Source organism: Carassius auratus, unplaced genomic scaffold, assembly GCF_003368295.1.
Source record: "Carassius auratus strain Wakin unplaced genomic scaffold, ASM336829v1 scaf_tig00001536, whole genome shotgun sequence".
Taxonomy (NCBI): domain Eukaryota; kingdom Metazoa; phylum Chordata; class Actinopteri; order Cypriniformes; family Cyprinidae; genus Carassius; species Carassius auratus.
In genome coordinates, this window is record NW_020523368.1 from 26,839 (window position 1) to 54,026 (window position 27,188).

General features: G+C 36.3%; 2 protein-coding genes across 10 annotated transcripts in view; one reads left to right on the forward strand and one right to left on the reverse strand.

Annotated features, from left to right (window-relative positions):
• LOC113069344 (protein FAM131B-like) overlaps positions 1-8,712 on the forward strand; it is a 34,708-nt gene extending 25,996 nt beyond the window's left edge. For 7 of the 9 annotated variants that reach the window (XM_026242350.1, XM_026242352.1, XM_026242353.1 and 4 more), the window contains 3 exons: positions 1,101-1,414; positions 3,099-3,356; positions 4,366-8,712. In XM_026242350.1, the coding sequence (XP_026098135.1) occupies positions 1,101-1,414; positions 3,099-3,356; positions 4,366-4,587 (794 nt within the window). In that variant the 3' untranslated portion in view covers positions 4,588-8,712. The other 2 variants (XM_026242358.1, XM_026242357.1) reach the window with 2 other exon arrangements.
• Positions 8,713-8,819: 107 nt separating this feature from the next.
• LOC113069343 (chloride channel protein 1-like) lies at positions 8,820-25,195 on the reverse strand. Its single transcript, XM_026242349.1, has 21 exons — positions 25,129-25,195; positions 24,708-24,818; positions 24,112-24,227; positions 23,806-23,883; positions 22,728-22,806; positions 21,523-21,648; positions 21,018-21,102; positions 20,599-20,700; positions 20,323-20,407; positions 19,288-19,443; positions 19,128-19,197; positions 16,243-16,356; positions 15,862-16,075; positions 15,529-15,662; positions 14,832-15,013; positions 14,543-14,624; positions 14,261-14,337; positions 12,331-12,375; positions 12,117-12,221; positions 10,986-11,072; positions 8,820-10,887 (listed from the first exon to the last, which is right to left on the reverse strand). Exons 1-21 carry the CDS (start codon positions 25,193-25,195, stop codon positions 10,534-10,536), a joined length of 2,469 nt encoding a protein of 822 aa, XP_026098134.1. The 3' UTR covers positions 8,820-10,533.
• Between the last annotated feature and the right edge of the window lie 1,993 nt (positions 25,196-27,188).

The following is a 27,188-nucleotide window of genomic DNA, read 5'->3' on the forward strand; positions in this document are numbered from 1 at the left end:
TGTGATTGAAAATCAGGGTTATTCCATCAAATATTGATTTCTGAACTCTTACAAAGTTAAAACATTAGTATTGTGTTGTTTAAAAATGCAATTGCAAAAATGCAGTTTCATTGCATTATTTGAGGTCTGAAAACACTGCATCTTTTTTGACCAGCTATTTTTAACAGTTGTAATTTTCTGCAAATAAATATAATCTAAATGTCAAGATAATTATTTTGGAATTTGGGAGAAATTTTGTCCAAAGAAACTAGAGAAACCAATAACTTTGCAGTGGTCTCTTGATTTTTGTCTAGAGCCGTAAGTCTTTCCTGTCCCTTTTGATCAATTTAATGAATCATAGCTGAATAAAAGTTTTAATTTCTTTCAGAAAATATTGTATTCTATTGGAAAGTATTGCTAAAAATAATCTTATCAACAGCTCATACTTTTCAACTGTATGTCACTTTGGATAAAAGCATCTGCCAAATTAATAAATGTAAATATACATTATAGTAAAAAGTACTGATAAAAATTGAAAATAAAAAATGACTTTTTGTTACCCAAAATGTGTGTACTACTTGCATTTATGCTTATTAGTTTTATCGTATGCATCATTCCTCTAGAATCACCTGTAATGGAATCATTTGTGAATCATGTTGTTTGCAGTAGAGCACAGATCAGTTATTTATGGGGTTTCATTCCAGTTAGGATGCTGCCATAGAAGGGCTATAGAGAGAAAAAGGGCAAGAGAAGAATAAACTCAGTGGGCAGTCTGTGTACAAGTGAGTGTTGCTATGCTACATTACATAGCCATTTCCTCAGTAAATAAAGAATCTCATTTCTGTCCTGCCGGAGGGGTGAAATGAGTGAACACTCATTTTAATTTCACAGTGATGGCCATGGGGTATACTTCACCGTCAGAAATAGAGTGTGCAGTTATTATTATTCAACATTGGTTTATAATCAGAAATATTATTTAGAAAATATCTTGCCGTTGCATGCAAATATTTGGAAAGTAGCCATATAATAATTACCAGATGACAACTCAGATCAGCACAGACTGTGTGGAAAATGATCTAAGAAGTTTGTAATAATTTATTTCGTTTCTCTGTCTCTTTCAGACCAGATAGTGCACCATTCATCTGCAGAGGTGTGGCCTCACAATTACGTCTCCCAAGGTCTTTATTGCCTTTCTTCCTCTGACGCTTGGGAGCCAATTAGTAATGAACAGTCAGGTGTGGCCTCTCCTGCCACCGGTTCATATGTCATGGCTGTCGGGACTGAGGGAGGATATGACCCAAATTCAGCAGCTCAGTTCCTCTCACAGCAGCAGCAGCAACAGCAGTATCAGAACCAGTTCCATCAGATCCAGCATCTGCACCAGATCCATCAATACCAGCAGCAACAGCTCCTGCAGTATCAACAACAGCAACAGGTGAGTGAGAAAACTACAACTCCCATAACCCCCCCGTAACAACAACAGGCGCTTTACAGGTGAGCCATAAAACTACAAATCCCATAAGGCCTGTTTTGTTTTTATACTGCTGTGCGTAAGCCATGCTTGTTTGTTTCATCACCCACATTAACACATTTATAATTTTTTTAAGTGCAATTCAGTGACTTGCACTGAATGAATAAACCTCTTCTATGATCAGAATGTTTGTCATTTCTGAATTTCAAATTAATTTATATTTTCTTTATGAGGTCAGAAATGTTAGTGTGACACAGATGTCCTGATATCAAATAAATAAGAGTATTCAGTTCTTGAAAAGGAATCATTAAGTTGTTTGACATATTCTTTTATAATTTTTTTAATGAAAAAAAAAAAATGGTTGAAAAAGAAAGAATGGTAACACTTTATGATAAGGTCCTATAAGTTATTTAGTTAATTAACTAACAATAAACAATACACACGTTACAGGAATAAAAATAACTCTGTTTATTGTTAATTACTATTAGCTCACGTTCATTAAATAATATTAACAGATACAACTTTTAATTGTAATAATTTATTAGTAAAATTTAAATTAACCTAAACTAAGACTATCATAACGATTAATAAATCTTATTAGTTAACTGTAGTTAATTAACTATAGTCAATACTGCGTTACAGTATTTTTAACATTTGTTTAATAAAAACAACATTGTTTACTGTTATTTCATAGTAGCTCATGTTCATGAAATAATATTAAAATATTAGTATTTATGAGTAAATGTTAAAATCAACATTAATAATAAATCTTAATGTATTTTTCATCATTAACTAATGTTAACAAATGAACCCTTAATGTAAAATGTTATTGGTAAAATATTATAAAAATTTGCAATAATCCTTTTATAATTTATGATCATTATGAAACTCTCGACTTGGAAACCCAGAAATTACATAATTTTTTGTACAAAGCTTTATTATGTAGCAGAAACACTGTCAGTGTGAAAGCAAAATGTGCACCTTCATCGCTTTACAGACATTGGTGTGAAGCAGGGATGAAACAAGTCTCTGCATCATCATCTCCTGTATTAGTAACATAATATTCATAATATTTATCCTCCCTATGCCTCTTCAACAACAGTTTGTTGGCGCATTGATATAAGACTCCCATAAGGCCATGCTGTAACAGATCTTATGCTATAGTATCAACAACAGGTGAGCTACAAAACTTCCATTTCAGTTAGCATCTCCTGCAAAGACATCTCTTGCTCTGCTGGCTCCAGCATAGGTCCCAGTGGCCATTTCAACAGCAGCCCCAGGATCAGCAGGAAAACTTAATCAGGGTCCATCATTCAGCCTTTAACCAGAAGCATTGATCGTCACAGTAATTGAGGTCTCACTGGAGCAAATAGGGAATTAAACACTACAAATCCCATCAGCCATTGCAATTAACACAACAGAGCACAAGCCAGGTTCTAAAAGTAAAAATCCCATTCTTGATCTCTGTATAAACATTTATTTAGACCTATATGCTTTCCATAGAAGGCATTGTTCAGCTTGACGTATAATCATGCCAAAAATAAGCAGTGATTGCCCATTCCCATGAAACATTGCAGATAGATAGATAGATAGATAGATAGATAGATACCACAATGGAAACTTGAGCTGTTTTTCGGTCTATTTGCAGATGTTGGAGCAAAGGCTGCAGAGTGCCACTCAGTCTTTACAAGTTACTCCCAACAGCACCATCCACAGCCTGCCTCCCCTCACTCACCCACCATTAGTGGATCTGTGGGGGGCAGCGCAGACAGAGGCCTATCAGGCAGACATGGTGGGCTACATGGGTATGCCTGTAGCAGTAGATGGAAATCTAACCGCCCCCACAGAGGAGATGACGACAGATCACTCACCTTTACTGGAAGCCCAGGAGGAGGAAGAGATCAAAGTAAGTGAAAATAATAATAATGATAAAGCAAAATAAAACATGCATGGTCCCCAAAACACACAGGCATCATAAGAGAGTAAACACAGTTCATCACATTAACTATGAACATGATCCACTTACAACTGACATCTACACTGAATATAAAAACAGTGATGGTGTTGTTAATTAAAAGTTTTTGTTCATTGCAATAAACCTCGGAAACCAAGTCTCATCTTTCAGATTCTGTCCATTCTATCATGAAATTCAAACAATGAAAGCAGCTTTGATGCTTTTAAGTGTATTGAGACACAGCACGCTGTAGTGCCTCAGACTCAAACAGCAGAGCGGTGCGCGGGGCTCTTCAACTTTAATACAAGTTATGGCATGAAATAAACACGAATAGAACAGCATCTCGACAGACAGTTAATATGAAAATACATATTTTTGAAAAAATGCTATTTCTGTCAGCAGCTAGAAAAGTATGAATCCTGTCTAAGTTTTCTAGCTCCTCTCACTGTTGGAATCAGGTATGAGTCAAAGTTTGAATCAGTTCTTACAGCTAAAGTGTGAAACTATTCTAGTGCTGAAGTGTGTCATTTCTGTGCCAGTATGTGACCATATTACTACAGTTTCGTTATGACTAGCTAGTTAATATCTCCAACTAGTGGTAGTTAAACAGCAAGTTACATCCTTGTATTGAAAACGCATTCCTGGTTGGATAGATCACACACATTTTTTAATAGCGCTACAAGTGTACACATTTCATGAGAAGCAACTTATAAATGACTTAACCGAACTACAAGTTTCGCTAAACCAACTTTCAGCAAAAAGTCTTAATGGTTTATTTGAGTCCCAAATGTTATTTGTCCAAAAACAAAACCTGTTTGAGTCTCATTCCAGCCACAAAAAAGAAAAAAAAAGAAGTTGTTTTTTAATTTTGTTTAGTGCCACTGTTGGCACAGAAATTACACACTCCAGCTGTAAACAGGAAATGACACTGACCCAGTCTAACATCCGGCCTCTTTTCCAGGAGGAAGAGGTAACGTTATATATGGAACCAGAACCAGTAACATTAATTCCATCTCCAGTAACGCAGGAAGTGACCTCGACGGGAGGAAGCAGTCCAGGTCAAGCCCCTGGAGAGTCCAGCACAGAGCGCAAGGCGTCTGATGTCTCACCATCTGTCATTGAAGAGCTTGAGGAAAAGGAGTCGTCCGAATCATCATCTGTAGACATCACGGCAACCAACTAAGTGGCCGGCATTAAATTTCTGCTGGTTATGACACACATTTCAATCAGCATTATCAAACAATATCAACTCCTATTTCAGGAATCTAACACCATTGTGATGGAATTCAAGTGACAGCTTGAACCCAAAATGGAAAAGCAGAACTGAAAGTTACAGCACTGCTTACGTGAACACTTTGATATTTGAATTTAATTTTTTATTTCTTTTGTAAGCCTTATATTATGGATGTCTGAAAAAGGAAGGCACACAATGGGAATGGGAAATCATTCGGACTGGGAAAGGAGAGAAGGAGGAAAACTCCCCATGTTAGGAATGGAGTGATAGAGTTGGAGGTATGGAATACGAAGAACATTCAGTTAAATATGTGCATGCTTTTACAAGGAGTGTTGACTCTCGTTATTCAAAATAAAGAAACTATAGTTAATAAACCATAATGATTATAATAATACTATTCTTTTTTAAGAAAACAACAAACTATATATATATATATAATAGACAGTAACACAAGCTTTTTCAACCCATGATACCACAAAGACCCTTACCATAAGAGATCACATAAACTCAATACAACACAAATTTCCTCTTATCCTCTTCGGTTTTCAGCCAGTATACTTCCAAACACACTCCTTTCTATGTAAAAGACCGGATTTGGCAGTTTATGACACTGTTGGGAGAAACACAGGTTCAATACAGAAGTTTCTGTGCTGTGAAAAATAAAAATCAATTAACTGAAACCAACCACTGATCTACACAGTTCTGTCGGCTGTTTATTACGGAGCCCCTAAAGGGTCATTGTGATGGGAGAAAATTTTGGGTGGAAGGCAAAACATTTTTTTGTTGATTTATTTATTTATTTTTTATTCTCTCGCAAAATTTTGCGTTCTCTCGCAAAGATATTTGCGTTCTCTGAACCACTACAAGCTAAACAGGAAGTGTTTGTCTGAACTCAGCTGGTTTTGCGAGAGAACACGAATAACTTTGCGAGAGAACGCCAAAGTTTTGCAAGAGAACGCAAATATCTTTGCGAGAGAACGCCAAAGTTTTGCAAGAGAACGCAAATATCTTTGCGAGAGAACGCCAAAGTTTTTCAAGAGAATGCAAATATCTTTGCGAGAGAACGCAAATATCTTTGCGAGAGAACGCAAAAGTTTTGCAAGAGAACGCAAATATCTTTGCGAGAGAACGCAAAAGTTTTGCGAGAGAACGCAAAAAATAAATTTTCCTCCCACCCCAAATTTTTTCACTCCCTCTGCTTTTTTTCCCACCACAATGACCGTTTAGGGGCTCCATAGTTTATTAAATGTGTACAGTATTCAAACCTTCATAAACTAAAGTAAATAGTACGCATTCAAATGTTTGGGGTCAGTATGGTTTTTTTCAATATTTTTGGAAGAACCCTCTTTTCCCCAGGGATGCATTATCTGATCAAAAATGCAATATAAAAACAGTAATATTATAATATAATATAGCTGTTTCTATTTTAGTATTTTTCTATAATTTATTCCTGTGATGGCAAAGCTGAATTTTTAGCAGCCATTTCTCCAGTCTTCAGTGTCACATGCAGTGTCAATCTTGCAAACAGTTGGGCTACTTAATATTTTTGCGGAAGCCACGACAGATTTCTTTTCAGGATCATCTAATGAATAGAAAGTTCAAAACAACGGCATTTGTTGATTGAATTAAGCTAATTATACTGATTAAATCACCTAACCTATTACAAACATCTTTGAACATTTTTTGATTTTATTTGCCACATTATTAGACCCATTACCATTTGGTATTTATTTTTTGTAGTAGTAATATGAACTTTCTCATGCGCACACCACACATACTCACAGATATATACAAGATTCATATATATAGATTCATACTGGACTGTAACACCCCGTGCTTCCCTCTCTCTGTGTCGTTTGACATGCATGATGTTTGTCAGTGTACTCTGGAGTCCTATACAAAATTGTATAGATATTTGCACTGGACCTCAGTACTCTGAGCTGAGCCTGAGACTGACTCTGTGAGATCTGTGTGTTTAGCCACTTGATTGGCTGCTTAAAAGAGAGAAATGTCTGAGGGGGAAAAACTTTTTTGCACTTGCATTGGTTGTCGGGAGAACATATGTATTTTAGATTAAGCATTATTTTATGAGACAAAAAGACACTTCCCATTGAAAACTCCTCATTTTCTTTTCATCACATGAAAGTTTTAGTTTTTGCTCTGGTTTATTAGCTTGTTTTCATGATAATTGTCAACTGAGAGGAGAAAGATGGATAGGTAATGCTCCTCATAACCTCAAATGACAAAAAATAGAAGAATACTACAGTAAACATTTCTGTCAGAACAGTCCTGTTGGCGACTCATACGTATTGTTACACTTGCAGGAACGGGTCTTGATGAAAACTTTATTTTTATAATAAAGCATGTCTTAATTTCTGTTCCAAAATTTGTTTTCCATTGCCTAGTTATTTTCACTATCTATTAAAGGGAGAATAGAAAAGGACCTGGATTCACATGCTGTAAATATCCTTTACCGAGATAACAAGGAAAAAGGTTTCCGCAGAATGAGAATGAAAATGGACTTTGATTTGAGCTCAAAGTGACCTCATGAACAACTCAGGCCATCTGGAATTTCCAACTGCACAGGCGTCTTCCTGTTTGTCATGGTCACTGATTATACAGTAACTATGATGCTACAAATTTTGCATTTAATGTGTACGTGCTCGTACATGAACATGAAGCATATGTGTCCCAAAGTAGGAGCAGACGTCCAAGTAATTACATCGTCCTGCATTGTGATGTCATGCATGATTCACTAAGGATTTAAACGAATGAAACAAAAAAGAAAATAGAGAAAAAAGAAAACCAAGTCTACTAGTTATTACGACGGTTCCTTTGGAGGACACACGGTTCAACTTTGATGCTCGTGTGTAATACAAATTTGAGAAGAAGAAATTGCATTAATAGCTATATGAAGTGTATCGACTTGAATGAATTTATTTCTTGACTGGTTATTTATGCAATGTTGGGACGATGTTTATTTTTCTACAGAATTGTGTGCAGTCCCTCCTCTATGTGTCGGGGTACATATTATTTCACTGCTGAGCTCCTCGAGAGGCTCTGACAGATTTCTGTGTACAGTATTCGTCACTGAAAAATCATACACACTTTCTAAAACATCTTGTTGTAGCTCATAAGGTTCATGTTTTACATTAGCAATTCATAACAACAGTTATCTACTACTGCATCATTGCATAAACCAACTGTTAAACCAACCAAACTGCTTTAAGTATATTCAGTGTCATAAGTTCTTAAATTTCGTGAAGCATACAGAACTCACTGAAGTTGCTCACATGGGATAATATGTGCCCATTTATTTATTTAAGAATTATATAGGGGAGGGATTTAACTTTGCAGCCTGTATGATATCTAGTTGTTATTTTCAGATAAATGCACCTTTGGTTGTAATGGCGACTGACACCACTGGATTGATGCTGGTAGGTCACGTGATAATGACAACTTGGTGAATGTAGGACTAAGTTATACATCAGTGGCCATCACACACAGCCAGGTCACGCTACTGCAACCAAAGGAATGATGTCATGTTCTCTTTTATTGCTTTTTATGTAAGATAAGGAATATACGAATGAATAAATAACAAAAAGCCAAATGTATTTCCTTGGATGCAGTTGTTTATCACTTTACAGATGAACTGGATTTTTTTTGTACGATTCTACTGCCATGTTTCACTACAAAACTGTCTGTTGGCATGATGCTGTAACTGGTCCGTCGTTCTACCTCTCTCCTTCTCCTCTTCCTCTCTCTTTCCCTTCGTATGTTATTATCGGTCTGTTACTCAAACCCTGTGTTGTCTCCTCTTGGTCTAAGAATCGTATTCAGAAGTAATGGATCACACTATTGTGATCAAATTTGTTTATGATATTGTTTAAATACATGGAGTCAATACAGGCACAAATCCAGTCGTTTGGGACTGACTGAGCTGTACGAGGTGTGATATAAGAAGTACGTATATCTATGCATGCTATACTGAAGGTTTTAAATGGTTCTTCCAATGTGCTCTTCCTCTTCCTCCACCGGACTCTCTTTCTTACCCAACTCTTTTTTGTCCTGCACGAACAAAACACCTCCCTGACCTTCAAGAATATTGCTATTCCTTTATTTTTCCCAAAATAATGACGAATAAATGAAGCAAACAAATCATTATTGCGCACTTTGTGTATTTTTAAGACGTGGCAAAAAGTCTGCATGCTCTTCAGACCATTAAAACAGATAAGAATTCAGCAGATATTCATCAATAGTTCAAATAATCAAACAAAGATTTAATGGTAATGACTTTGTATCTTAAATTATGAAGTAAACAAATCAGCTTCGTAATGAATGTCTAGTGATTAAATGAATATAGCTTACCAGATTCAGCACAAGATCATTCAACATTACTTGTGGCAACACAATCATTTCACTGCTTATATATAAAAAAGCAAAAATCTAGATTACAGTGAGGTACTTTCAGTGGAAGTGAACAGGGCCAATACATTAATGTTAAAATACACAAGGTTTCAACATTATAGCCTCAAGGCATAAAGAAAATGTTAATGTGAACATGGTTTTAGTGTGAATAAAATCACAACTTTGTTACCATGACAAGGTGATGCTACAAACACAAACCCTAAAAAGAAAATAACGATTATGATTTTAAAAGCTTTTTTTTTTTTTTTTTGTAAAGAATTAATGTTAGTGCTTTTATAAAATTATAAGCTTCACATTTCTTCTTTAAATCTAAAATCTGGCCCATGTTTCACTGAACATCGATTTTTGCTTCTTTAAATAAAACAAAGGACACTTTTTTGTTGTTGTTCTAATCAATATTGTAACAAAAGTTTTCTTTTTCTTTTTTATTTTAGTTTTAATTTACTAAGAAAATAAGGTTCATTGTTAGTCTACGTTAGCTCAGGTCCATGAAATAACATAAATAGATACAACTTTTGAATTTAACAATATATCAGCAAATGTTGCAATTAACATTAATTAAGATTAATTCATATTTTAGAGGCATTTTTCATTGTTAGTTTACGTTAACAAATGGAACCTAATTGTAAAATGTAATAAAAAATACCGAGTTCTGGAACTTTGACTTAAAGGGATAGTTCACCCAAAAAAATTAATTACCCCATGATTTACTCACCCTCAAGCCATCCTAGGTGTATATGAATTTGTTCTTTCAGATTAATAATTCGGAGCTATATTAAAAAATGTCCTGGCTTTTCCAAACTTTATAATGGCAGTAAATGGTGGACCAGATTTTAAAGCAAAACAAAGTCCATCCATCCATCATATATCCCTTTAAATTTATTTTACGTTTTTAATATTTTTTCTGTATTATTTCAGCTTTATTTCAATTACCAAACTTATTATAGCTAGCATTAACACCGAATTAAATGTAACTTGTATACTGAACCTGAAATACTGCTTTAAATTTCATATCTATACAGTAAAAAAAGTTTAATCAGGGAACCAAAAATGTCACAAAAATGAAGTGTGACTAAATTAACCTGCATTAATTACATTAGGTTACACTAAGACAAGGGTCAGATCAGATGCAAATAGCTTGTTAAGGAAACAAAATCATTTTTACAGTGATATAATATCAGGTCCAGCAGACAAACACAGGGGTCGAGTAGCAAAGAGAGAGAAGACATTCAGTGAGATGTGTCAGACCGACTGTCTGTATGTACAAATGTATAGACAAAAAAAAAAAAAACAACGCAAGTGAAAACACATCTAGAAAGAAAGAGTATAGAGAGTCCTGTTTCCGGAGAGTAGAGAATCAACCAACAAGTCTTGTGCAAGTGGCTCGTGCTGGGCTCAAAGGCACCACCGTAATATGGTTTGCCTCCCCCTGGAGGGCTGAATTTAAGAAAATTACAAACAATAGACCTATAAATGCTCCTCATCACTCTCTCTATCAGCATCCGTTTCTCCTTCGGGCACAGAATGAAGAGAGGAGAGAGGGACTGTGGAAGGGGAAGGGGAAGGCAGATGCTCCTGAGAGGTACTTCTGCTGCTGCTATCACACTCTTTGACGTCTGTCTGGATACAACTATCAGCAGACTCGTCTTGACTTTCTCTTTTCACTCCCTCACTCCACAGCTCTCTGTCCCTTGTGGGAGAGGACGGGACAGAAGGGGAATGAGAAGGCTTTTTGGCCTTGCGTCTGGCGTCTCTGAAACTGGCCAGAGGAGGACGAAGTCGCACTCCGCTACGAGTCGAACCCTCGATTGCTTTCTGGAGCTGGAAGAGAGAAGCACAATGATTTACTCTCACACACTCGCATATGACTGAAAGTGTGCAGGAATGCATGTAGACAAGAGATGCTAAATCATCTTTACCTCTTTTAGTGCGACCACCCCGACCAGTTTGCCAATGCTAGTTACATACGCATGACTGAGACCCAGGAGAGAGAACAGGGTGTGAGTCTGAAACAAACAAGCAACGTTTCATTTATGTATGTATGTGTATATATTAGGGCTGTCAAAAAAAAAAAAGGATATTTAATTAATTAGTTAAGGTGAAAAAAATGATGCGTTAAAATTGTTAGTGCATTTAACATAAAAGCCCTGCCACAGACCCACGTAGGTTATCTTACATTTCATAGAGTTGATAAGTGATAAACGATGTATGATGTACATATGTTTTGAAGATATCGTGGCAATAATGACCCTCATATTTATATTATGGTGTTTCATTTCTGAGTGAATGTGCATTTTGAACTTATCGGGTGAACCGATGATTCTAGGTTCCTTCATAAATAAAAATAAATAAATCAGCTGTTTGAAGGAATCGAACAAATGAATGGCATTTACTGCCACCAACTGGCAGTTTTAGTGTCTTATTTCAAGCATCAAAATAAGATAAATAAAAAATAAATAATTTTAATGAACAGATTATAATTTTTTTATTTTTATTAAAGAATAATGTCATATTTACATATTAGTAAAATATCAATATCCATTTAAAACCCATTAATCTCTTGCCATTATTTATGCAATTGTAATTGCAGTCTAAATGCATTCATGCCACCTCTGATCTGCAAAACACAGTTTGTAAATATAAATGAAATGTGTGTGTGTGTGTGACCTTGCCTGGACCACAAAATCAGTCATAAGGGTCAGATTTACAAAAGTGAGATTTATACACTATCTAAAAGCTGAATAAATAAGCTCTCCACTGATGTATGGTTTGTAAGGATATGACAGTATTTGGCTGAGATGATTTTAACCCATTCAATGTATTTTTGGCTACTGCAAAAAATATACCCCCACGATTTAAGATTTTAAGTTTTGTGGTCAAGGGTTATATTAACATATAAACACCTGAATGCAGGATATGATGGTGCTGTTTTTATTGAAAAACACATTTCCCCGAGGGCAAAATCTAAATCATGATTCACTTGGAAAGTTATAAATCCTCAGTATAATACACAGTATTTTATATGTGATCTCAGTGGGATTGTGGATTACCTTATGCAAAGATGTTCTCTCCACCAGCTGAAAAGGTGAGGGGTCAACACGGATCTGATCAATGTCAATCGGCTTTTCCAGCTCTTCCTCTTCCCAGGCTTTGATCTGAACACCCCAATACGAGAGAATCAGCTCACAGACAGCTTTGGGTCTGACATGCTAACTGTAGCCATCTGTCTGAATGCAGTGGAAATAAATCAGTTCATCACCCTACCTCTTCAGGAGTCATGTTATCAACTACAGGAGGAGCTGCAGGGCTCTACAGAGACAGGAATGAGAGGGAGACAGAGGGTCAGAAGTAGTGCATGAATGTTTGGAGGATAACATCATATTGCGCTAAAAATAACCCTGTAACTTTTTTATCCTGTTTTGCGACTCCACCTGCCCTGCACAGCGTGTTTGACGCCACCTGCTGATGTGAGCTGATAACTGAAATTGTAATCTCATGGACTGGAAAGTGAAAAGACTAAATGTGTCACAACCAGCTTTTAAAACACTTTTCTCATTTCTCTCGATCTTAAGTTAAAATATGCCAGCTTCAACAATAAACTGTTAAATATATATTAAATAGAAAAACAGAATCAAGAGTTAAAGGGTAGTTCACCCAAATAGCAAAATTATGTCATTAATAACTTACCCTCATGTTGTTCCAAATCCGTAACACCTCTGTTTATCTTTGGAACACAGTTTAAGATATTTTAGATTTAGTCCGAGAGCTCTCAGTGCCTCCATTGAAGCTGTGTGTACGGTATACTGTCCATGTCCAGAAAGGTAATAAAAACATCATCAAATTAGTCCATGTGACATCAGAGGGTCAGTTAGAATTTTTTGAAGCATTGAAAATACATTTTGGTCCAAAAATAGAAAAAACTGCGACTTTATTCAGCATTGTCTTCTCTTCTGTGTCTGTTGTGAGAGAGTTCAAAACAAAGCAGTTTGTCATATACGGTTCGCGAATGAATCATTCGATGTAACCGGATCTTTTTGAAACAGTTCACCAAATCGAACTGAATCGTTTTAAACGGTTCACGTCTTCAATACGCATTAATCCACAAATGACTTAAGCTGTTAATTTTTTTAATGTGGCTGACACTCCCTCTGAGTTCAAACAAACCAATATCCCGGAGTAATTCATTGAATCAAACAGTACACTGACTGAACTGCTGTGAACAGAGAACTGAAGATGAACACCGAGCTGAGCCAGATAACGAACAATAGACTGACTCATTCACGAGTCAAGAACCGTTTCTGTCAGACGCGTCCGATTCATGAACCGAGGAGCTGATGATACTGCGCATGTGTAATTCAGTGTGAAGCAGACCGACACACAGAGCGTCTGAACTGAACTGATTCTTTTGGTGATTGATTCTGAACTGATTCTGTGCTAGTGTTATGAGCGCGGGTAAACCGAAGGCTTGAATGAAGGGCAATCATCGCAAATGATGCCATTACGTTGAGTGCAAAAGAACCAGTGAACCGTTTTCTTCAACCGGTTTATTGAATCGAACTGTCCGAAAAAAACAGTTCACGGAAAAGAACCAAACTTCCCATTACTACAGGTGATCCGAAAACCAATGCAACCGGTTCTTGACTCGAGAACGAGTCAATCTTTTGTTCGTCATCTGGCTCGGCTCGGTGTTCATCTTCAGTTTTTGCTATTTTTGGACCAAAATGTTTTGATGCTTCAAAAAATTCTAACTGACCCTCTGATGTCACATGGACTACTTTGATTTTACCTTTCTGGACATGGACAGTATACCGTACACGCAGCTTCAATGGAGGGACTGAGAGCTCTCAGACTAAATCTAAAATATCTTAAACTGTGTTCCAAAACACAGTTCAAAGTATGCTTCAGACACGGGTCACGACGAGGTGTTCCCCATAGTGTCCCTTCAGAGGACGCAGTGTCTCGTTCCCTTTCAGGGAACCATGGTTACATTTTACTTTGTCTGGGCAAAGATATATCCAAACTCCTGCCATAACCATTTACCGTGTACCCAATAAACTTGCTGGTCCATTATGGTACACAAAAGTTCATTTGTTTTTACAAAATGAGGGATATGAGATAATTAAAAGCATGCCATAGATTATTTCCTAGTTTAAACTCATACATGTTAACTCTACTCATGGTTCAAAAAACACACCTCTGGTTCAGTCTGCCCTGATGAGGAAGACGAGGAGAAAAGACGATGAAGCTTCCTCCTCATGGACTGCAGGGCACCTGTTATGATTTGAAGAAAACCGGTTCAATTTAAACAAGCCAACTTTGATATCAGGAACTACCACTGGTCAACATTAAGCTGGAATGAATGAGATTGAATTGGTTTTGTGAGTACATTCTAACACGAGCTCTATATGCTGAATTGGTGTAGAGGTGGATACTGATCAGCTAGAACCTTTAAGATCAACAATACATATAAACCTACCAGATGTGGTGTGATTAGTGGATATGTCTGTGGTTTTGGTGGATCCCAGTGGGCCGTTACACTCTTCAGAGACTCTGTTACCCTGTTAATCATTTTAGCAAAAGTATAAGATTATTACACTCAAATAATTCGCTTGATTTTCAGAAAAGAACATATATTTGGCATATAGCTCTGCTTATTGATGTCAGATCAGAGAACTTAAAATCTGCCTCTGAGCAAAACAAAAAGAGAACAAAGATGTTCTCTTAGGGGGTTTTCTGTGTGATAAAACTAGCGGAGATCCTTGCACCTCGTCTCCATTCTCCTCTCCAACCTCCTCATCCACAAAGGCGAAGGACTCCCAGTTGACCTGTGACCCCGGGCTGGAAACGCCCTCACCTTGGTTATAAACCCGCCTCTCGGCTGAGAGACACCAGTCCAAGACGGCCTGAAGTTCACATCTCTCAATGGAGCCCAACAGAATCATTGACTCTGAGCATGGGAAAATAATTGACTTTTTTGACATTTTTGCCAAAAAGATTCATAACACATCTACATGTTAGACAATCCTAAAAAGCATATATTAAGTAGCTTTTTATATTTAACTAAATTTCGAACCATATTTAACCAGAAATACCATGCTGGTTGACCAGCTTAACCAGTTTTATTTTGCTCGTGAATTTATATCTCATAATTGCAATTTTGTGTCCCAAAATTGCAATTTTATTTCTCACAATGTGACTTTCTATCTAACAATTGCTTTTGATATTGTATTCTTTGATGAAAATGGGCTTCTGTATTTTCCAGTGTGACTTTATATCTCATTGTTGCATAATCGTGTCTTTATTTCTCTCAATTGTCACTGTATATCTCACAATTTGACTTTACTAGAAACTAAGTCTTCAACCATCTTAAATAAGAAATTCACACCAGTTTAAACTAGTCTTTCCAACAGGAAATATAATCTGCAATATGACTACAAAGTGGTATTTTCACCTAACACAGACCTTTGGAGTCGACGAGTGGGATGGTTTTGAGAGACGTGGACTCCAGGAGATCGTTCAGCTCTCTGTAAGTGGACTGAGGTGACAGAAACCTGATTTTCTTCACCATGATGTCCTCCACAAAGATATTATATTTACTGACATGCAAAGAAAGAGAGAGACAGATATTTTATGCTAATATAGTTTTTCCGAATTTTTTTCATTTCAAAACCATCAAATAAACCTCTAAAGAGATTATACTGTACGAAGGGGAAAAGAGGTCAAAGATACTATCAGCAATTCACATCCATATCGCATCTAAGAATACACCAGTCTCTAGAGATCTGGTAGTGGTACCTGATGTGGCCAATGCTGAGCTCTGGAAGATAGGGCAGCTTTTTGACCTGAATGATGGAGTCATAAAGAGAAGGCTGTAGACCCTGTGCCACCATGTTGGCGAGAATCACGGCCACCATCATGGGTAGGATGTGCGAGATTTGACCCGTCAGTTCAAAACAGATGACTGCTGTTGAAACTGTGTGTGTGACTGCTCCTGTCATAGCTGCTGCCCCTACACACACACACACACACACACACACACAGAGAGAGAGAGAAGCAGGGGTCAGATGCAGAACATTTGAAAGGGGGAGCATACAAGAAGTATAAATCTGCTACTTTAAGAGTAAAACTGGATTTTAGGGGTGTGAAGGGTTGGCTGGAAGGGGAATGTATGCAGACCTATCACTGCATAGCCTCCAGGCAGGATTTGGTACACGATCCCATCAAACAGAATTCCATTCGGAAACAGGGTGGCCATAATCTCACCCACCAAACGGCCAAATGCTGCTCCTGCTTGTTTCAGAAACATTATCATATTATCTCAATTAAAAATACAAACCCAATTCCAAAAAGGTTGGGACACTGTACAAATTGTGAGTAAAAAAAGAATGGAATAATTTACAAACCTCATAAACTTATATTTTATTCATAACAGAATATAGATAACATATCAAATGTTGAAAGTGAGACATATTGTAATGTCATGTCAAATATTGTCTCATTTTGGATTTCATGAGATCTACACATTCCAAAAAAGTTGGGACAGGTAGCAATAAGAGGCCGGGAAAGTTAAATGTACATATAAGGAACAGCCGGAGGACCAAATTTGCAACTTATCAGGTCAATTGGCAACATGACTGAGTATAAAAAGAGCCTCTCAGAGTGGCAGTGTCTCTCCGAAGTCAAGATGGGCAGAGGATCACCAATTCCCCTAATGCTGCGGCGAAAAATAGTGGAGCAATATCAGAAAGGAGTTTCTCAGAGAAAAATTGCAAAGATTTTGAAGTTATCATCATCTACAGTGCATGATATCATCCAAAGAAACAGAGAATCTGGAACAATCTCTGTGCGTAAGGGTCAAGGCTGGAAAACCATACTGGATGCCCATGATCTTCGGACCTTTAGACGGCACTGAATCACATACAGGAATGGTACTGTAATGGAAATCACAACATGGGCTCAGGAATACTTCCAGAAAACATTGTCGGTGAACACAATCCACCGTGCCATTCGCCGTTGCCGGCTAAAACTCCATAGGTCAAAAAAGAAGCCATATCTAAACATGATCCAGAAGCGCAGGTGTTTTCTCTGGGCCGGGGCTCATTTACAATGTACTGTTGCAAAGTGGAAAACTGTTCTGTGGTCAGACGAATCAAAATTTGAAGTTCTTTTTGTAAAACTGGGACACCATGTCATCTGGACTAAAGAGGACAAGGACAACCCAAGTTGTTATCAGTGCTCAGTTCAGAAGCCTGCATCACTGATGGTGTTGGGTTGCATGAGTGTGTGTGGCACGGGCAGCTTACACATCTGGAAAGGCACCATCAATGCTGAAAGGTATATCCAAGTTCTAGAACAACATATGCTCCCATCCAGACGTCATCTCTTTCAGGGAAGACCTTGCATTTTCCAACATGACAAAGCCAGACCACATACTGCATCAATTACAACATCATAGCTGCGTAGAAGAAGGATCCGGGTACTGAAATGGCCAACCTGCAGTCCAGATCTTTCACCCATAGAAAACATCTGGCGCATCATGAAGAGGAAGATGTGACAAAGACCTAAGACAGTTGAGCAACTAGAAGCCTGTATTAGACAAGAATGAGACAACATTCCTATTCCTAGACTTGTCTCCTCAGTCCTCAGACGTTTGCAGACTGTTATAAAGAGAAGAAAGGATGCCACACAGTGGTGAACATGGCATTGTCCCACTCTTTTTTGAGATGTGTTGATGCCATAAAAATAAAAAACTTATTATATATATATATATATATATATATATATATATATATATATATATATATATATATATATATATATATATATATATACACACATATCTCATTATGCAATTTTTAGGCTTATTTGCTATGCAAATTCATAAGGCCTTTAAATGAACATGATCAAAACGTTGCTGAAAAACCTGTTGTACACAATCTTTCTGATCGATCGTTTTTACTGTTTTAGCAATTGAAAGCTTTTAGTGTAGCTTTAAGTATCAATCTAAAAAGGGTCCACATCTTTGTTATGTGAAATCTTTAAAGATTTTCATGAAATAAATGTAGAATATATTTTATATTGCTAGTGATATTTTAAGATAAAGACTTGTAACTTTTTTACTTGATTGAACCTTGGTTTACTTGATTATCCACACATCATTTTCTAGAAAAAAAATCACAAAGTTTACTATCAAATAACTTTTAATATAAGCTTTTAAAAACATATAAGCTTTTGGGGAATCTCACTCATCATTGTATTGCTTTGAATTATGTTAAGCCCCCACAATAAAAAAATAAAAATAAAATTACATAGCTTTACTCATAAAACTAAGCATTTAAATATAATCTTACTAATTTACATATGCATGATATATGTAAGCAGTCTGCTATACTGTTATAAAGATCTGATTTACATTACAAGCTATCAGAACTGCATCTTACTGTCAAGATTGGACCTGTTTTGTCATGTGTTTCAGTTCCTGTTTTGCCTTATTTGGTCTGTTTCCTGTCATTGTTTAGTCTGATTATTAGTTGATTCCATACACCTGTGTTTCCCCTATTATCCTGCCTTTATAACCCTAGTCCTTTCAGTTCAGTTTTGTCGGGTCTACCAGTAACAATTTCCATTTGTGTCTTCCTCCTGTTCTCCCTGTTGGGTTTACTCCTGTGTTGGATTAATAAAGACTGTTTAGATTCTCTTTGGCTCTGTGTTCCTTCTGGCAGCATAGTGTGACACTTACCTTTGGCAAAATAAATATCAGCAACTGCACTAAATTGCAAATTTTTGCTCAGTTTTGATCTTCTGACTAAAAGATCAAGTTATGTGAGAATTGTTTTATTATTTCACATGTCAAGCTTCACAGGATTAATATTATACTAGCCATACCAACTAAATATTTGATAGCACATAAAAGCGTACAGTGATTTATTTAAGTTGCATCAGAACTTTGCATATATGGACACTGAGATATAAACAAAATGATTTGTCCAATTTAATATGCAAAATAAATAGCTAGGTCTCAGAAAGTTAAATGACATGCTAATCAAAAAGGAATGACTGACCCAATGTAAAAACCGGCATGAAAGCTCCAGAAGGGACTGGCATTGTAGTAGAGACCGCAGACATCCAGAACTGCGAACGGGAGACCAAAAGGAAATTACTCCGCATGGCGCATACATGATTCAATTTGGTTACAAAAGTCTTTCAACAACAAGCCAGTACCTTCATTACGAAGAAGAGGAGAAGGATGACGAAGACGCTGACTTGTGGGTGGAGCCAGGCAGCAGAGCGACCCAATCCGGGAGGAGCCGGTGAATCCCAGATCTTTGTCCATGTGAAGTTATCAAACAGTGAATTAATGCACTCTCTTGGCATCAGCTGTGTGACAAAAGAAAAAACGATATTCCACATATTAAAAGACTTCCAAAGGACGCATTAATGACGTAGCAAAAAGTGAGAAAGTGAAAACCTATAATGGTGTAAGAATTGGTGCGTAGGGATGTAATCTCACAAATTGAAGGTGCACTCAGTTTTTTTAAATGAAAAGAAATTTCAGGAAATATCAGTAATATGATAAATACTCACATGAGGTTAATAAAAAATAAAAAGCTGCTTAATTCTACATTGAGCGGGTCACCCCCATTTGGGTGCCACCATGTTGAGGTCACATGACCAGACCTTTTAAAACAGGTCAAAAATTACTCATGATCACAGAGACCCACACATGACATACAGGCATAGATAATAATAATAATATTAATAATAATAATAATAATAAAGATAATAATAATACTATGTAGATAATAATACACAATAATAATGTTTAGTTTATAAAGCACTTATAAAGCCAGTTTATAAAGCACAACATAAAGATAAAAGCACATATAAACGAACAAGCCAAACAATATAACAAGCACAATGTACATACATAAACAGACACAACAACAACTAAATAAGTCAACTTCAAAGTGCCACCCCAAACACATCAATGGAAAAGTAAACAAAACAAAACAAACATGTTTTTTGTGAAGTTCAGCAAACACACTGTCAATGTAAAAACAGGAAAACCTGAGTGCACATTTAAAAGATTAGTTTCAAACCAAATAATTCAGTGTATGTTCAAAGGTTGTTTTTTAAATTTGGCTCTTGCAAAAAAAAACAAAACAAAAAAAACGCTTCTGAATTGGTTAAGTCTGAGTAACACTGCTCTGTGGAAGTCTACTTAAAACGCAATAATATATCCAAGCAAATACACACCTCTCCAGCCATGAACTGGCCGAAGCCCGGAGGAAATGTGAAGGAGGCTATAATTAGTGTCACAGCACCAGGGTAAATCAGCCGGCTACGACAAACAAACAAACAAACGGACAGGTGTAATTACCACTGTAATGCTGTATTATCATGAAATTTTGATGTTAATAATATCACAGTCAATGTCATATGCAATACAAGTAAAACAATAGAATAATACATTAATTTAAAGCTAAAAGTGTTTTATGAAAAGAGTTTATTCATATGTAAATCGTGACTTGCTGTTTTGTGAGGAAGCGTGTAAGAGCCGTCGGTCTCCTCATGATCAAAACAACTTGTCTGTTCAGATAGACAAAGAATGCCCCTAGAAACCCACATGAGATCCTACAAACACACAAACACAAATTTAGAAACATCAGCTTCAGAATGTTTCAGAAACATCAAGAATTGTGAAATCTATTTGAAGATACAATATTTGATGGGGCAGTTGTGGTCTAATGGCTAGAGAGTTGGACTTGTAACCCAAATGTTGCGGGTTCGAGTCTCTGTACCTCTGTACACCATACTTGGCTACACGTCACATCACTTTCACTTTATATATACAGCTACATTTATGGTAAACAATCTTTTTTAGGTTCATATACACATAATTAATCAATAACTGTACATGTACATACATAGACACACACTAACCCACACACCCAATTATTGCAAAAGCTGGCAGTTCCTGCAGGTCAAAGGGGAAGTCCATACGAAAGTTTGTACGAAACAGTGCTGTTATCGTAACTGTGGGAAAAAAACAAACATGTTTTAGTCATATTTAAATGTTGTGTGTCAACAATGGTGTCTGTTTAGTGAAAGAAACATTATTATAAGGAATGAAACAATGGAGTGAATGATTCAGTGACTCACTCATCTACTGCCGTAAGTCACTGAAAAATACACACCACTAAACAGACTGAAAGCCTGTCTTAAACACGCAAACACACACAAGCAGACTGACAAAAAGAGTGAAAAGTCTCATTGTTGTTGAACTGGACATCAGCACTTCTGGAACATTGCTCAGCTGATTAAAACTGATGACATGAAATGTTGTATAATGTATTTCATTTATAGAGATCAGTGAGCAGTGGACAACTTAACATCTAGCATGAAATTAATTTATTATTCGTTTATCTTATCTGCTTGTGTGTGTGTGTGTCTCACCAGAATCTTTGTTCCACACTGACAGTACTCGGAATATGAAGGCACTGAACGTGGCAGCAAAATATCCTCTCCAGTAATTCCTCACTGCAAAGTATGTCGACGTGACCTCAATACTGAACAACACACCTGAGAGATAGAGCAAGAATAGTAATAGATAAAAAAAAAAAGTTAAATAAAAGCTGAGAAAGCAATTTAGAAACAGAACGTGGAATAGTACTAACAAAGACAAATTATAATAGATAAAAAAGATTAATAATTAAAAATATATTAAAATAGGTTATTAATAAATAATTTAAAAAATAAAAATAAAAAATAGCAAAAATAATGACTTTTCAAACAGTCTTCCCCAACGACTCTCCCCATCTGCTATTGGTCAGTCATACAGATAGCCCCGCCCCAAACTCACTCCATTGGTTGAGACAGCATTACTGTGTCGGGCTGGTTAAGAGGCACAAACAATCCACCACAGTCAAGGAAAGCAACACATTTGGCTTCCAGAAATAAAAATCTCAATAACTTTCTTTCAGTTGTCTTTTAATCTTAATTTTTAAACCTCTAAATACAGACCTATTCTGCACTATGACCACCATCTTGAAATCAATTGATTTATTCTTTGTTTTAATAATGATATTGTCATTCACGATGCTTCATTTGATTGTAGTTAGTTCGTTTGGTTAATAACTTATAGCTCGTTAACAAAGTTTTTTTTTATACCTATGGCAAAAATACTTCTGGAACCAAGGCCACTGAAAAAGTGTACTCTAAAATAATGATAATTTAATAATAAGAGTAGCATTAATGCTAAAGTGTTTACACTTACACTCAAATCAACTGACCAATGGCTTATAGATATTTTCTGGATGTTAAGCTTTTCAAAAGTATTTTATCACCAAAAAAAAAATCATACTTCATTAAATAATTAAATTATTTTAAAAGAATTTACATTCAGACACAAAAACTTTGTGAAATCCAGACGCACTCTCTAAAAGTACTTCTAATGTTCTGGCACGCTCTTTAACATGCTCTCCTCTGAGAGAACACACTGTTTAAAATACATAAAGCATGCACAGCATATGAATTTATAACACACGGGGTGCTTTTAACTATGAAGTGTTGACAAGGTTAATTATTCAGCAGGCACCAAGCTGAAAAAGAAGGATGAGGAACTGAAAACTACGGGGATAGAAAGAATGAGAGATTTTTACCTCCAAGGGGAGTCCCAAAACAGCAGCCCACCCCAACAGCACATCCTACTGTCAGTATGTCTGTGTAACCATAGGGGTTCTACTGACACCGAGACAGAAGAGAGAGAGAGAGAGAGAGAGAGAGAGGGAGTATGAGGTGAAGGCAGAAAGGAGAACAGGGGTGTTAGAGGGGAGGGAGATGAAGGGATGTAAAGAGAAGAATAGATTAGGAATGTCAGCGGGTACAATGCATGGGAGGGACAGAGAAGAATAAAAAAAGAGTAAAGCCGAATGGAAGTAGAAATAAAGGGAATGATGGATAAAGAGAAGCAAAAGGAAAACAAAAGGATTATGTGAATACACAATCGTGTGGCAAAGCAAAGATTTACACACATACCAACTAATCATAAACACACTAAAAAAGAGAAAGCAGATTTGAAGGACAAACATCATGTTGTAAAGTACAGTGTAGAGTGCGTATACATGATACACTGCAATGCATGCTGGGTAAAAGTGGGCGTGACTTGCCTCCCACTGGGGCGGCGAAACAGGTGGCCACACCCACCGCACAGGCACACACCATCAGATCCTGAACATGGGCACTATTCTGGGTCATTTGGATGAGGTTAAAATAACTGCATCAGGACACACATTCAAGACACATGCCAAAAATACCATCACTATTAATACAGACGGACGAAAATAATGAGGTGTTAGGGGAGAGACAATGAGACGGGGGTAAAAAGAGTATACAGGGAATGAGAGGAGAGAAATATGCAATTAGTATGACAAGCATATATTTAAATTTATAAACATTAGACACTCACACAAATTGTAATATTAAACTGAATATAACATTCAAAAGCTCATCATAAGTTCATCATAATCGTTAAATGCTGATCAGAGACAGGTTTTGGCATCAGTCTACTCATAAACTAACTTGTGATGGCTGTTGTGTGGAGTGGGAATTTATAAGCCAATGAGAGGAAACTTGATCCTAGATCAGCAGCTCCTGAAGAGTTATTCACACGCTCGTGCCACACACACACACACACACACACTAACACAGACGAACAAGCTCACAGGGACTGGTTTTTACCTCATACACACCGGTGAAGATGGACATGACCCTGCTCAGCACTGCTGCACATATGCTGGCAATATGCACAAAAGGACCCTTAGGATGTAATGGAGAATATTAATCAATAAACTGCAGCAGATGAATAATGTACTGTATCTATGAGGAGAGTTTATGTAAGAAAATGTATTCCTTTGAACCCAACAAAGACCCGCCACCAGTAAGCAAATATTGAGTTGAACTAAATGTAAAATGATCTATATATTTCAATAAAATATTGTACATTCATACGTAAATATTTTAAATGATAAAGTAGCAGAGGTCTACCTCCTTCCCGATGGGCATACCACTGCCCAGCCCAGCCGTAAGACCGATGACTTTAGCCACAAATGCCTTGAGCGTCAGATACTCCTTTAACACCACTCCTCTGAGAATGGTCTGAGCTCAGGGATCCCAGAGCCTGAGGGACAGAGAAAAGATTTTCAAGAGAGACGGAGCAATACGTATGAAATTAATCCATAAAAGAAGAAAGAAGACTGGTGTGTATCCTCTAGTCTGACGTGAAGCACATGAGACAGCTATCAAAACAACTGTGGCGTGCAGAGGTGAGAGAAAGGAAGAGAAAACAAGGCTGTGATGATCACATCTTGAAAAGAGGGCAGGAAGATTTGAAGTCTTGTGGTGGTTAAGGTGGATTGAGGACAAAAAACTAGACAAAAATTAAATGTATGCAGCATAATAGTGGGAGTACTGATGATAGAACAGAGGGGACACAAAAATGATTTGTGACATTGTGCGCAGAGAACCAGAATAGAGGCGTAAATGCAAGGGTTAAGAACGGAAGACAAAATAAATAATACAAGGTAATAAAAGCGGGAATTAGAGGATGATGAGATGAACAAACCAATAGCTTGTGGAGAGACCAGGTGGCAGAAAGAAGGATGCAAACACGATGAGAATGATGGGATACGAGACCCAGGCCAGATACTGCAGAGTCACATTCCCCTTCAGCTCTCCATACATCCACTTATATGCTGAGAGAGAGAGAGAAAAAAGACAGGTTTAAGAGAAGTTCTGCTGTAGGACACTGTGTATTTGATCACACTAAGGCAGTTCCCATAATAATTACGAATGAGGAAGAAAAATATTGAAGTGTTAAAAATGTGTTTTTTTTTTTTTTTTTACCAATATTTTGTATCTGTTAGACAAGATATTCATTACTATAAATTCTTTCATTTCATTTAAACATATTGTACGATTTGAAGCCTGTAATGGTATTCATTCATTTCAGGACAGATTTATTTCAGAATACGTTAATTGATGGACTGGAGTCAAGTTGATTACTGGTGGCATTTTTATCAACAGTTTTAACGCTCACTCTGGCGGCACCCATTCGCTGAAGAGGATCCATGAGCAAGTGAATGGAATTCTACATTTTAAAAATCTGATGACGAATCAAACACATCAAACAATCTGAGATGACCTGAGGGTGGGGTACATTTCCAGCAAATTTTCATTTTGGGTGAACTATTTCTTTCATAATGCTATATAATACACATTTGCTTATAACAGTATAATGCATTTAAAACATGATAACCTATGAAACAACAAGATATTTGGTGTTGATTAAATTGAACACATTATATATAAATAATGTTACATTAGGTTACAAATTTACACCCTTAGTATTATGTGGTTTACAGTATAAGGGATTGTGAATGCATTAACAATGCATTTATTATTACATTTTGGCATGACAATTGCCAAAAGAATAATCCTTGGGAGATAACTATATCTCTGTTCCCAGTATGAGTAATTGGCTCTCTGAGGTGGTGTTCTCCCTTCAGCTTTTCTCAGAACTGGCAGACGCATTAATCAGAGACGCTCAAAGCAAGTTGGCCAGTGATGACCTTTAATTTGGGCCATCATGCCATATTACAAGTGAGAGGGCTTTTTTTTTTTGAAAATCTAAGGTCAATTTCATTAAAAGAAAACATTATTAAGGGATAATTCACCCTGAAATGAAAACGATATCATCATTTAGTCTTTTTCTTTCGTAAGTTGCACAAAAGAAATGTGTGAAGAATGTATGTAACCACCGGTAGCCATTGACTTCCATGTTAGAAAAGGTCACACTTTTAGTTTGGGAACCAATTCTCACTATTACTATTTACTATGACTTTTGCCTCAATAAACTCTTAATTTGCTGCTTATTGATGGTTAGTAAGGTAGTTTTTGTATTGAGTAGGATTAAGAATCTGGAATTGGTCACGCAGAATAATGTGTTTTATACAGTGGATATTGAAAATAATCACCCCCGTCTAAAATAATTACATTCAGTTTGTTTTTTGATCCTTTTTCCAACTTAATGAATCTGAATTATTATTATTAATATATATATATATATTTTTTTTTTTTGCTATATCTTTCACTTGAATGTTATAAGTTGCACTGAGTAAATGCAGCTGGATAAATCAAAAACTGTGTCCATCTTAATTTTAGGCTGCAAAATGTGATTATGGGGGTGATTCTATTCTATACCCACTGTAATAAACAACCAATATGCTCGTAATAATATGCATGCTAGTTAATAGTGAGAATTGATACCTAAACTAAAGTGTTACCATGGTACCATGGAAAAAAAATGGCTACCAGCAAATGTTTGGTTATACACATTCTTTAAAATATAGTTTTCAGCGTTTAGCAGAGGAAAGAAACTCATACAGGTTTGAAACAACCTGAGGGTGAGTAAATTAAGCCAGAACTTTCATTTTTGGGTGAACTATACCTTTAATATTATATAGTTATATGTATGGTATATAACGACATTAATAGACAAGGTCTGTATTTGAATTCAGCTGTTTCATAAACAGAGGTAATTACTCTCCTTTTTATTTGTGATGCTATGTTTTTTGAAACATGACAAAATATCAGATTTACATTAAATTTGATAAAAAAAATTAAATACTATATTTGATAACTGTAATATTATGAAATTTTATTACAATTTGTAATAACTGTTTTACTGTATATTTTAAAATAATTTATTTTATTTTATTTATTTCTGTGTTGACAAAGCTGAAATGTAGAATCATTATTCCAGTCTCACATGATCCTTCTGAAATCCTTCTAATATTGTGATTTACTGCTGAAGAAACATTTCTAATTATTATCAGTGTTAAACATAAATAAAATATTTCGGTAACACTTTACAGTAAGGTTCATTTGTTGACATTAGTTCATTATTAGTACTTCTAGTAACACTTTACAGTAAATTTATTAAAACTACTAAAATTAACTAAGATGAAAAATACTGTAAATAAATTGTACGGTTAGTGGCTTCGTTCTCATTACCTAACATAACTGAATCTTATTGTAAAGTGTTATCATACTTCTAAAGCATT